We start from the raw sequence: 12974 nt of genomic DNA, 5'->3' as shown, positions 1-12974 counted from the left end.
CTTTGAAATTGTATTAGAGAAATGGAAAGGCAAAAAAAGGAGTAGAGAAGAAAAGAAGTCAACTCCCCAAACTATACTTACTATGACGCAAATATCTCAAATTTTTTTGTGTCACGAAATATACCCTCTATTTTAATCCATGATATATTTGTTATGCTGATATAAGATTGGAGTGAGGTATTTATGTCACAATGAGCAAGTTTATAATTTTCAGTGATTTAAAAAAAGTATGAGATATATGTATTAGAATGGGTATACTTTTTATGGTATTAATCCACTAAATAACACATTTTTAAGATTGATGCATATTTTAGTCTAATAATATAAAAAGTGTGAGATTCAAAGAGAAATATTCATTTCATTTGTAAGTGTTGAGAGGGGGAATGTGTGAAATTGACAGAATTTCGTGCAGGATGAGGAGGCATGGACATTTATTAGTAAGGATAGGGATGAATATTATTTGCCTTTTCTTAAAAGAAAAAAGAAATATAGCCAATGACGCCAACCCATGGCACGCCACAACTGAAGGTTGTGCTTGGGTCGTGCCTTACTAGCTCATGATGACAAGCCAGGTGCTAAGTGGTAGACCTAAGAAGGGATAGTGGTGGCCAAATCCAAAAGTTGCTAATATTTTTCAATTAAAAAAGTTTAAAAAATTGTATATATTTGATATTAACTATATCCCTAATTTCAAATTCTCAATTCACTGTTACTAGGCATGACTTGTTACAGGTCGCTTATCATATAATGCTAAGTGTCGATATCCTTTGGCCCAACATGGTCACGAGCCATGCCGATACGATCTGGTACCATAGTAGACAAATCATGCCTCAACAATAAAGGTCTTTTCATTTATTTTTTTAATAGTTTTTTTGTGCTTATAAATTGTGCCGTGTTGTATAGAAAATTACAAGAGTGCATGACTATGCCATACCAAGGACCATGGTTCTTTGGAATGGCATATTAATGAAGAAAATAAAGAAATTTCGCATTTCAACTATAACATCAAATGTTTGAGATAAAATTCTAAAAAAGAACTTTTTATTATGAAGTTAATCATATTATTATTATTATTATTTTAATTATTAAGTCATAATATTTTTGTAATGATCATTCATATTTTTTTCCTTATTTTTCAGTAATAATTGCACGAGTGTTAATTTGTTTTGGCCTATTAAGGGCAAAAAAGTTATTTGACTGGAAAAATCAAGAAGAATTACAATTTGTTGCCTTTGGAAAATCAATCGCTAGGCATGGTAGACGGCAAAAGAATGGAGGACCAACCATTCTAGTGGTATGGAAGTTTGGGAAGTTTGTGTAGCAGTTGAAAGTACAAAAGGAAAAAGCGCGTCGCCCTTTTTATATAATTTTTCTATTTTCATATGTTAAGAAAAAAGTAAAATTTTCTTTCGAAAGAAAATAACTTGATTGAGATTATACTTTATGGATAAAATCCAAATTCAAAGCACTGTTGCTCGAGTCATGATAACCTTCGGCATAAGCTGTACCAGCAGAGAGCAGCAAGCCTCTCAGGCGAGTCGCTTGACTGTTGCCAAAGGGGGTCGTGCCACTCAAGCAAAAGGGTTTTTGATTTTTGGAGAGGCACTTTTGGGCAAGCTCGAGCCAAGTTGGTTGAGTTACTATGAACCTTTACTCGATTTATAAAAAAAATCATACAAATACGGGCTAATTTGGACCATATCTAGATCCATCGCTATAACCGACGTTTCTATTTCCCTCTTTTGATTTTTTTTTTTTTTTGAATGTATTGATAATTTAGACATGAGGAAGAGCGGCGGCAATCGATAGGACAAAGACCCACGTTCGTGTTCAACGGCCCCGACGTGCTTAACAAACCACTGAACTCGCACGACTCCCGCACCCCACCCTCCCTCTGAAAAAGAATAAAAATCGGAAATTCCAAAATTCAAAAGAAGAAGAATCGGACTGGCTCTCAGGCCCGGGCTGGCCCCCTGGCTCACATGCAATCGCAACTCCCCTCTGTACCTTACCTGGCCTCAACCGTATCGTGGGAGGTTTGCGGGGTCCCACCACTCTCTTTCCCCTCCCACTAATCCCACCCCGGCGCGTGCGCCCCACTCCCCCTCCGCCGGCGCGTGAGACTGGCACCCCCTCGGTCCTCGCGGTCTGCTCCCCCTTCCCTCCCACTCCCAGCCTTTTTATAAAGCCAACCTCCCCACCAGAAGAATGAACTCCTTTGTCTTCCCCTCCCCCCACCCAAAAAGAAAAAGATAAAAAGATAAAAGAAAAAATTCTCCTCCTCCTCCTTCCTTCCCCTTCGTCTTCTGCTTTTCTTAAAGGCGGCAGTTTCTCTCTCTAGCTGCAGCTGGGGCCCCCCGAGTCTGCAAATACCCAGCAGAACTCGGACTGGGTCTCTCTGCCATTTCTCTTCTCTCTTTCTCTCGCCCCCGCCGAGTCTCTCTCTGCCATTTCTCGCGCTCGAAGATGGCCATGCCCGATGCTCTGGACGACGGGGAGTTCTGGCTCCCTCCCCAGTTCCTCGCCGACGGCGGCGACGACGACTTGCTTGCTGCTGCGGCGGCGGCGGCGGCGGCCGTGGCGGTGGAGAAGAAGGGCCTCGACCCGTGCCGCGGCTTCGGCTACTCCGGCCTCAGCTCCCCGGTGGACTCGCTGTTCGGGTCCACGGAGACCGAGAGCGACGAGGAGGACTTCGTCCTCGCCGACCTCACCCGGAGAATGGCCGGCTCGGCCCTCGGCGGGGAGGGTCTCAAGAATCCCGACTTCGCTGATTTTGCTCGTGCTTACTCCAAGGTACTACTTGTCCAAACTAAATGGGGCGTGTCCGGTTCCGCCCAGTATCGCGCTTTGTCTTTTTGTTAGAATATTTCGACTGTCATGAAGTTTCATCGTCTCTATTCCATTTTTGCCCGCCGCTTCAGGGACGGTGTCTGTCTGTTTCCCCGCAATCCACGCTGTGCGGTTGTTGTCAAGCTCCTTCGCCGTTCCAGGCCTCATCCCCTCCTGGCGGCTGGGATCTGCTGCGCGAGGCCGCCGGGGAGGCCGCGAAGATGAGACTCCACAGGTTGCAGCAGCTTCACGAACTCGAGTTCGGCACGAATGTCCCGGGTCATTACTTTTACCAGAGGAAAGTCGCCGCAAGCCCTGTCACTGCGGCGAAGAACCCTAACTCGAACGTCAATTTTTACCCACACCAGTCGCTTTCCTACCAGCAGATGCTGTTTGATCAGGTTCGCTTGGAAGCACACCCACACTCGAGGCTCGCTGTGAAAAGCCAAAGTTGAAATACTGCATGTCTTAAAAGAGTTCCAGATATTTCATTTTTAATTTTGTTTTGTGCTGCAGCAGCTGAAACAGCAGCAGCGAGATTCTGGGGCTTGGGGATCGCAACCGAAAGCGACGCAACAACAGCAGCGAATGGTGGTCCATCAAGTGGCGAGAGACGACGACGCTGTTGTCTATACCCGAACGGTGGTGGCCGGACCACCCCGGGCTTGGCCCCATCTGCATGGCCTTCGCTCGAGCAGTCGCAGCGGCAACACCAGCACAGCCACAGCGGCCGCCTCCAGCACCCCCAACTCCAGAACGGCACGGGCATGCGGGCGGTGCTCCTCCGCACCCCTCCGGCTGCCGCGAAGAGGGAGTGCGCCGGCACCGGCGTGTTCTTGCCCCGCAGGGCCGGTTCTCAACCCGAACCCCGCAAGAAGCCTGGTTAGTACCTTCTCGCTCTGTTCTCGGTCTCAAGTCTAAAGAGAAACGTTTTAGAGCGTCTTTTCTTTCGGTGGGGGTGCATCGTCATCCACTCATTATGGGGAGTGGTGATTTTTGACTGGCGATTCATGGTTTCGGTAACAGTGGGTCGGTGAAGAGCAGTGGATGCTTATTTATTGCAGACATTCATCGAGCCACGATCTTTTTTATTTTCGTTTCTGGGTTTTTTCGGAAGTGGGTTTGGGTCTACGGCATTCGTGTACACGGCTCTCACCGTCTCTTTTTCTGGCGTTCAGCTTGTCCGACGGTGTTAGTACCGGCCAAAGTGGTCCAAGCTCTCAACATGAACCTGAGCTCTCGGCAGGCTCAGCCTGGTCTTCAGACCCGCCGTCTCGACGGACGTCTCGCTCCTGAAACTGGTGAGTTTGTTTTCCCTTTTTTCACTCGCTGAAAGGACCTAACGTTTTGTCTTTTCTTGCGGTTGAATTCGCGGCGGCTGAAGAAATGGTTGTTTGTGCGTTGTCTTTGCAGATGGTGTTTGGAAGTTCCCGGCGAGCGGACCCTGCGCGCAGCCGCGGCGGAACCTCCGTGCGCAGCCGGCGATGGGCCATGAACTCCGGCTACCTCAGGAGTGGACGTATTGACGACGCTGGCTCGGTTTCCGTCTCATCGTGACTAAAGCTAGGGTTTTTTTTTTTTTTTTTCTGGAGAAAGTCGTTAGTATTAGGAAGAAGAAGAACAAGCATATGGAAGGGGAAAAAATAGGGTTTTTTCTCTCTTTTTTTCTTAGGATTTAGATTTTAGGATGAATAAATGAAATTTTACTGCAACAGTGCCAAATTGAAGGGAAGGAGAAGGAGGAAAAAGACGGTAGGGACGTGTTTTCCTTTTTTTTTGGGGGGGTTTTTTCAGGAGGCGTGAAGGAGAAGACCGCGGTCAACGGGGCGTTTTTGCTTTTCCGGGTCTCTCCCCTTCTCTTCTCTCTGGTGGTTCCTTTTTTTCTTTTTGGCTTTGGGGGGCAATAAGGTCATTTTGAAAATGCCAAGGGTGTGGGGTGGGTCCCATTGTTTTGTGAAGGGAGGTCACACAGCCCTTTCTTCTACTACTTACCTACATATAATGAGAAGAGATATTATGTGGAAACTGAAAATTCGCGGGAAAATGCCTTTCGTCGCGCGACGGATTTACCGTTGTGCCCTTCGGCGCCCCCCCTTTGACCGCATCGTGCTGCGGGTGGTGGGGGGTGAGCTGGAAATTTTCGTGTATCGTGCCGGTTGTTACTGTAAAGCGACAAAAGGGCAAAGTTTCGCGTATCTCGGAGAAAGGGAAAACGGGAACTCCACTTTGTTGAACGCGGTGTCGTTTTATTATTCTATATTTTGGAAAAAGTAGCCGAGAGGAAATTAAAATACTATTTTATTTTAGCCTCTACCACTTGCTTTTTGGCCCCAAAAAACTGAAGGAAAAATCAACCCTAATTTTTGTTGAGCTGAGATTTACGTTCGGGAGACGGCCGCCGCCGCCGCAGCCACGTAAGTAGGCCGTCGCCAACGGCGACAGTTTGGATGAAGCCCCCGGCCATCAGACCGTGCGGCCGCCGTTAAAAACCACCGCAGCAAACGCCACCATCATTTGACCACCACGGGACCGTTACCATCGAGCCACTATAGCCACTTTCTAAGACAAGATCGACAGCAATGGCGTTTCTTGGCGAGATAAGCGGCAGTTAACGACAGAGGCACGGCCGGCGGCGGAACTAGATGCAGGGCAATGAATGCTGAGAGTGGTGAGTGAAGGAGGAAGAAGAAGAAAAGGAAAAAGAACTCGAATGTTCTATTAATTAAAAATAACAGTCTTTCCAAGCAGTAAGTCACGCATGCAATTATATGCACATTTTCTGTGATCAAATAACCCTAGTCATTAAAAGAAAAAAAGAAAAAAAAGTCATCACATGACCACGTTCAGCTTCTTTTCAAAAGTTCAAAAACTTGAATGAATTTCAAAAAAGAAAAGTTTGGATGTTTAATTGAAAAATGGAAAAGAGTTCACATACTTGAACTGTCATTTACTTCATTTTTTTTTTGAACTAAGTCATTTACTTCATTAACTAATCTCTTTTTACATATGTAAATATTATTTTGATTTCTCGCATGGATTAATTATCCGTTCCATGCATTGTTTAAAGACTTAGATTTGATGGCTCTCAAATATGTTTCAAGTTAGAGGTGATGATTTGAATATAAATTTAGTTTTGTCGTACTTAAACTTATTAGAGTATTTATATATTAACTTATGTATTGATTTAACAACTTAAACTTGTTAAGAGTACTCAACAAAAAATGTTTCAAACTTTCAATGATCTAATTACACATAACAAAAGCAAACCATACTACAAGATTCAAATGAGTTGGGCATTAACATTTATTGATTCAAATTATCCTTGATTTTTTTTTTTTTTTAGTTAATTACGACGATTTTGCGCCATTAACATTACATCAACAAGGAAAGGAAACCCACTCGAAGGACGACCAAAAGTTGGTTATCCTTGAATTGATACAAATGACCCATGTTTTAATTTTGTCAATCATTGTCAATCACATGACATACCGGCAAAATTTTGAAAGTATTATATTGAAATTTTGCTAAGTTTTTTACTCACTTTTTCATTTTTTATGTACATTCAATTTATGATTGATTTGATAATTAAATTGAGATGAAACATCCGTTTTGATGCTACCATTTCAATAATGGAAATAAATAGATGAAATCGTTTTGATGCTATCATTGGGAAATATGGACAAAAGCAAAACAAGTGGCTTCGCAAATCATATATTACTGAAGATAAAAATTTTGCAAATGTGAAGAGAATGGTAAATTTGCATTGAAATGTTGAAATGGGTAAAATGCATAATACTTGAGAAATAAGCAAAGAGTATAATTGATTCACATGATATCCACATAATCTAATAGCTCATTTTATGAAAGGGTGTATTGAGTTACTCATATTTTAAAAATTAGTTTGTCAAGGATAATCTCATCAGATATTCAATTTTTTATATTGATACATGTGAATATATGATTTTAATAATAACTTTTATGTATTCCAGTCCCTAGTTACATAATACCATATTATTGGATATACAAATTATGCGTGTCTTCAATAAAAGAATCATAAAAAAATAAAAAATAATGCGAGTTTGCATAATTCTTGCGTGCAACATGTACTTTGCGTATTCACCTAATACTTTCGTGTATTCTCCTTTCTGGGAAATCGAACCGTCATTTCATTGCCGTGCTAGGGCCACGCTAACCCACTCCAACAAGCTAAGCAGCCCACGTGCCGGCCGCGCGGGGGAAAAAGGAAGGCGGCACGTGCCGATGCTGGCAGACGCGTGAAAGCATCTGGAGAAGATCGCGAGGCCCGTGACCGTCCGATTCGAACGCGGGGGGCGGGGCCCTCCCGCGTGGGGCTGCCACCCCACGTGGCGCCCCCGATTGGGCTCGACCGCAGATATTTCCGATCCCTCGGAACTCGTCAACGCGCGTGTTGCCGAGTGGCGCGGGCTGCGTGGCGGCGACCGCATGCCGGGGGGGGGGGCCTCCGGCCGTTTCGCGCGAGGCCGGACACGTCTCCACGGCCCGCGATCGGTGCGCGCTAGCGAAACCAGCGGCGGGGCGACGGCGAAACCGCCACGGCTACGCCCACGTGCGCCTCCCGGCGGTGCAGCGCGTGGCGGGCACTCTCTCTCCCGTCCGTGTCCCGTCGTGGTGTCGTTTCTCCGTGGGAGTGCTTTGTCGACTCCGGTCGATGATTCGTTCGCTGCCGAATTTCTCGTCCGTTCGATTTTGTCCTGTTCCGCTGCCTCTACCGGCCGTCCTTTCTTTTCTCTTTCGGTTGTTCTTTTTGCTTCCTTAATTTAAGTTCGAGATTACTTTTATCGAATTCAATAATCTCTTTCCTCAGCACATGATCAGTGGTTTATTCGTAATCATTGTCGTTTCGCACTAATAATAAAACACCGTGATTGTTATTTAAGCGAGACTATCATATAAGTCATGTTAGTTCATGTCGATACGTCAATTAAACTTTATCACGCGTTGTTGTATTCAATTTTCTCTTATCATATTGTGCTTTACTTTATTCAGTATGGACGAATCAGATCTAAAATTATTACTAAAAAAATAATTGACCTTTTTTTATATTTATAATCGATATATTTATGAAAATACTTACTTCTGCTAGAGAGGGGGATGATGTAATGTTTTGGTTATTCATGGACTAAATTTAAGAATTTTTTTGCACTTACGCCGGCCCGTGTCTCCTTCTAATGTGCAACCACCAACCTATGGTCGCATGTCCTCTTTGTGGCGACGCACCATTCGCAGATTTCCTTTATGATAAGATTGCCATGTGACAATACAATAACATGTCACTTCGCAACTATACGGCGGCATTCCACTAAATACCTCACTTATTATTGGTCTTAAGGATCAAAGACAAGAACGCTGAAAATGGTTTTCTCCGATAGTGATCTCACGTCCAAAAGGGCTAATGAATATAATTAAAACGAGACGAGTGTCCTACCTATAGGATAAGTCGTTGTCGACGATCTACCCATCCACTGTCCTGCCCATACATATTTCTCTTCTTGCGTGCGCATTTGTCCATCCGAGATTCCGAATGTCCTGGAACTATCCACCTTGCCCCCGAGCTTATGTGCATCTGGACTCTGGAGTCTGTTTCTATCGATAGCTTAACTTGTGCAACCCATCCAGAAGCTTGACCGCTGACCCCTTATTTAGTTAATTGTACATTGACAAAATCAGAACCCAGAAATTGCGCTGAATGCTTACATCTATTCTTCTCCGCTAAGTCTAATACAATATCCAAATTAATTGCAAAAGAGCATTGTTATACACTTCTAATCGCATGGATTATGTTACCTAGGTTGATAATTTAAAAAGCCTAAACTTTCATACAGTAAGCTGATGATGTGTTGAATTGGAAATGGGGAAATGTTCTAAAATACATCGGTTTATCATACAATTTGTGTTTTTTTGACACTTTTGCATTTAATTGTAGAGATTTGTCTAAATGATGTAAAATAATCACACGACACGTTACAATGTTTTTATTTTTTTTTATTTTTTATATCAATGATGTGTTATAGAATTGTAAGGTACAATGGATATGTCATGGAAGTACTCTGTTAGCATAGAAAACATAATATAAATATGATTCTTTTATTTCTATGAAATAATGTCATGCGTAGTCCGTAAACTTTTGTTCTATCTGAGATAAGGTCGGTGCCCATGGCTGACAAGGACTAGGGCCTGTGAAGGACGTTGGAGATCAGTAAATTTTGAGCATGTTTTCCGCAGAAGAATGATTAGATCTTTCCGGGCGTGCAGTTTGGTTCAGAACCGCAAGGATTATATTTTTCTAAAACCACAAGATGCAAGGTAGTAAAGTTTGCAAAAACTCAAAAGTCATTATCAACGATAATTACTATTATCACGTCAACAGTAATCATGATAATCATGATAATAATGATAACGACAAAATGGAAAGACAGTAAGGCCAGGTGAGTTTGACTTCTCTGCTTCAGTTCTAATGTGGTGGTTGGGCTGGGCGGGTCGTGCACTACATGTTCCCCCGAAATTGGGTACAACTCCATCCATTCATGCACCAATAATCTCTCCGCAACGTTCTCCTCACTTCTCCCCCCAGTTTGCTTTTTGTATCATGCGTTCCACTTCCACTTCTTGCCCCCACTTGTCCTGTATAAAGAAACCACGAGATTGAACCCCGGAACCGATGATGTTAGTTAGGGCGCACATAAGGGGATTTTCATTTCAAGAATCTGACCTACTGTGTCGAAACTGTTCTGGGTTGAATTCATCTGTATAGATTAAAGGTCCGAACTTAATAGGTTTATAGGGTATTTCATGAGTTTGCGGGTAGTCAGCTTTCGATGCCCGTGTTCCTAAATTATCAAAGAAAAAAGAAGTAGAATAAGAAGGAAATATTTACGTGATTTTGACATTTGACACGAATATTCATTTTCCAGTTTGCATTTCTAAATTTAGCCCCCCCTTTCGATCCCACAATGATTAGAACGAGTGTGTGTGTATATATATATATATGTAATAGTTATCTATATCCTATCTTGTCGTTTTGATGCTTCAGTCTATGCGTACATGAGAAGGCTCTCCACATTCAACGGTTGCTCAACCTATCCACCAACTCAACCCTACTTTGTCATCTTCTTCCCATCAATAGCAGCACCCATCTGTACAAATTGCTGGTATGAAATTATGTAAAGTGGTCACGACAGGGTACTACGTTGTGACGCATGAGTAGATATCCGTATGAACGTGGGCATGAATTTACTATGCATTTTTGGCTCAACTAAAGGGTCCGGTTCTCTTTCCAACCGTATAAAATGAAAGCATTTCTCGAGGTAGGTAATAAGAAATTAGAATTGATTGGGCTGAGATGGCTACATGGGATTTAGCCCTTCTAAGGGCATGATGCAATGAATATATACAGTAATTAATGTTTTGTTTTCGACGAAAGATGTAATCAAACAGAGGGGTAAAAGGGGGAAAAAAACAGGTCTTGCTTAAGAGTTAAGCAAGACTTTTTTACATATAGTGGGTAATCGTTTCTCGGGTTGATTAGTTCACAGTTAAAGTTCCATTTTGAAAAGTTTGGAATCGCATATCAATCCAAACAATTGCTATTATATCGGAGAATTTTTTAATCAAACTAGACGGATTTTGAAATATTGGTGAAAACCGTACTAAACCTCCTTTTACTTTTGTCCGAAATTCAAAGTCTTCCCTCTACTTTTTCTCCAACTTTTTACTAGTATCACCGACTTTTCCTTAATCAGTTCAATAATGAATGTTGTTGAGATGGACTTGAAGTCTTTAAACATTTACTAATGTGAACTATTTGGACAAAAAAAATCTGACCCCTCTCTCCCTTCTCTCTCACAGCCATGGCCGCTTGAGTTCGAGCTCATAGCATCCATGGCTGCTCGAGCTCCAGCTCCAAGTCATAGCATTTATGGCCGTCGCCGCTCAAGCTTGAGTTCATGGCATCAGGCATCTCAAGTAGTTTTATTCCTGGAAGTCCATCATTGAAACAAGTCTGAAAAATCGACTTCAAGCTGTTAAGTTGAATTTTGACCTAACCTAACCCATTGCTTCCGATTGACGAAAGGCAAAGAACAAAACATCTTCGCGCATTTTCCGGATGGGCTTGGAATTTGAACGGCCCGGTCCAATTAGGCCTGTCTAGGCCGCTAAGACCCAACTGTTTACACGTCTAGGCCACACTAAATGGGCCGACCTTCGGACTTGCCCTGTTGGACCATTGAGCCCCCAGGAATTTTTCGTGGGTCGTGCTCCGAGTTTTCTCGATGGGGCCCATCTATCGATCAGGTCTAGCCTGCTCCGGCTCACCCGTTTGGCCAGCGATCACCGGGGATCGCCGATGAGATCCTCGCCCGACTGGCCATGTGACCGACAGGTCAAATCCAATCCAGAGCTATACGAGCATTCATGTTTTCTTTAAAAGACTAAAAAGTGCAATATCGATCTCATAGATTTTTTTATGCGTCACTGATTTGAAAAACTACTAAAATATCTTCCGATCGAATTGAAAGAAACTAGTGATCTTAACATTATTGCTATGAGAATTGAAATTGCAATGATAAAAATAAAGATGGCGTTTTCATTCAACTAGAAGTGAAAAGAAGCCATCCTAGTTCGATGTAAGAAGGTTTTAGCGGACTCAGCAGCCGGTGGGTGGAAGATCAGTCCGCTCCTTCGCCGAGCCCGGCCCGTCCGGCTTCTTGGAAACCCGACTGCCAAAGGCCAAGTGCCCGAGCGCGTGGCCGCCGACCGCGGCAAGGAAGACACCACCGTTGAACGACATGACGGCGAGCATCAACAGGTAGCTCATCCCGCAACGCAACGTATAAAGAACCGTTCGAAGAATGCCCGCGGCGAAATTCCGGTTCGAGCCCGCTCGCACGGTGAGCTTGCAGCAAGAGAATAGCTCCACGAGCGCAGCCACGGCGAAGACGGCAGCGAGAGAGACGGCGTACATCTTGGGGTCGGTGCCTGGCCACCGATCGATGAGGACCTCGGCGTTGTGGCCCCAGAAGAAGGTCATGTGCATCATCCCCATCTTCTTGCGGGGGTGCATGCACGTGCAGTTCCGGTGGAAGCCGTAATGCGGCGCCGGAGCTGACATTGTCTCCGGCATGGCGACGCTATGGTGTGCTCCGAAGTGGGGTTTATTTATTTTATTTTTTTTGAACGAAAGTAGGGTTTATGTTTGGACGATCGAAAAGAAGCGAGGATCTTGCGGCCGGTAGAGATTGTGATATTGAAAAATATGGGTTTTGACCTAGTCAAAAATAAAAAGGAGAAAGAAGAAGGAGAGAGACCGAGTCTTCGGGAGAGAAGAAGAAAAGGAAGAGAGAGAGAGAAGGAAAAAAAAGAAAGAAAGAAAGGAAAAAAAAAGGAGGAGATAAAAGGGAAAGAGAGAGAAAAAGGAGGAGAGAGAGAAAGGGAGATCAGAGAGCTTACGCTCAAAGAAAGGAAGAGGAGGAAGAAGAAGAAGAAGAAAGAAAGAGTTTCATGCATTTTCATCATGGGAGCCTCACCAAGCCACCTCAACTATGTAACGCAACGCTTATTGGGCCGCCCATTCGTTCAATCGGAGTAACTTTGGACCTAAAGCTTAAAATTCGGAATTTTGGAAACAACGAGCGGCGAAATATAATTTTTGAGTCGTTGAGCTGCGTATTTTTTAGAAATGATAGCTTGGATGTTGTGGAGCTGTAGGATTTTAAGAATCGTGATTTGAGCTTATGGTTTGCCGAAACAAAATTTTGAAGTTTATCGCGTGTGATGAACAGTGCGTGACCAGGACTTCAGGGCCATATTTTGTTGATTTTTGGCTTGATTTTGGGTTGGCTAAATTGGGGTTCTTTTAGTATGTTGAATGGGCTTTCCATCGACTATAAGTACGCTTGAAACATAGTTCAGTAGAAAATTATGGCAAAATTATGGCATAATGAAGTTTCATGTTCAAGCTTCACTATGGACGACTTTGAGTAATTGTTTTGGTTGAGTGATTTATTAGCGTGTAGGTGTCATTTTATCGATGAATAAGCATAATTTAGTTGAGTAGTTAGCTTTTTTTTTTTTTTTTTTTTTTTTTTTTTTTTTTTTTTTTTTTT

At 43.3% G+C, this 12974-nt stretch overlaps 2 protein-coding genes across 3 annotated transcripts; one reads left to right on the top strand and one right to left on the bottom strand.

Moving 5' to 3' along the window:
* The first annotated feature begins 2236 nt into the window (after positions 1-2236).
* Positions 2237-4861, top strand: LOC104426410. Of its 2 annotated transcripts, none has more exons than XM_010039465.3 (5): positions 2237-2793; positions 2922-3230; positions 3349-3711; positions 4008-4130; positions 4243-4861. In XM_010039465.3, the coding sequence occupies exons 1-4, from the start codon at positions 2467-2469 to the stop codon at positions 4023-4025; spliced, it is 1017 nt and encodes a 338-aa protein (XP_010037767.2). In that variant the 5' UTR covers positions 2237-2466; the 3' UTR covers positions 4026-4130; positions 4243-4861. The 2 variants fall into 2 exon arrangements, with proteins under 2 accessions (XP_010037767.2, XP_010037766.2); XM_010039464.3 differs by having other exon boundaries at positions 3346-3711.
* Positions 4862-11421: 6560 nt separating this feature from the next.
* Positions 11422-12123, bottom strand: LOC104426409 (copper transporter 6). Its single transcript, XM_010039462.3, has one exon. The coding sequence runs from the start codon at positions 11990-11992 to the stop codon at positions 11516-11518; it is 477 nt and encodes a 158-aa protein (XP_010037764.1). The 5' UTR covers positions 11993-12123; the 3' UTR covers positions 11422-11515.
* Positions 12124-12974: the final 851 nt, after the last annotated feature.

Source organism: Eucalyptus grandis, chromosome 11 (assembly GCF_016545825.1).
Source record: "Eucalyptus grandis isolate ANBG69807.140 chromosome 11, ASM1654582v1, whole genome shotgun sequence".
NCBI classification, from domain to species: Eukaryota; Viridiplantae; Streptophyta; class Magnoliopsida; order Myrtales; family Myrtaceae; genus Eucalyptus; species Eucalyptus grandis.
Note: the sequence above shows the minus strand (reverse complement) of the source record. Positions and strands in the feature narration are given on the sequence as shown.

Bases quoted from the DNA above. Each gene is read 5' to 3' on its own strand.
- LOC104426410 (XM_010039464.3), top strand. From the start codon at position 2,467: ATGGCCATGCCCGATGCTCTGGACGACGGGGAGTTCTGGCTCCCTCCC. The intron at 2,794-2,921 runs GTACTACTTGTC...CCGCCGCTTCAG, and splicing joins TTGCTCGTGCTTACTCCAAG to GGACGGTGTCTGTCTGTTTC. The intron at 3,231-3,345 runs GTTCGCTTGGAA...TTTGTGCTGCAG, and splicing joins AGCAGATGCTGTTTGATCAG to CAGCTGAAACAGCAGCAGCG.
- LOC104426409 (XM_010039462.3), bottom strand. From the start codon at position 11,992: ATGCCGGAGACAATGTCAGCTCCGGCGCCGCATTACGGCTTCCACCGG.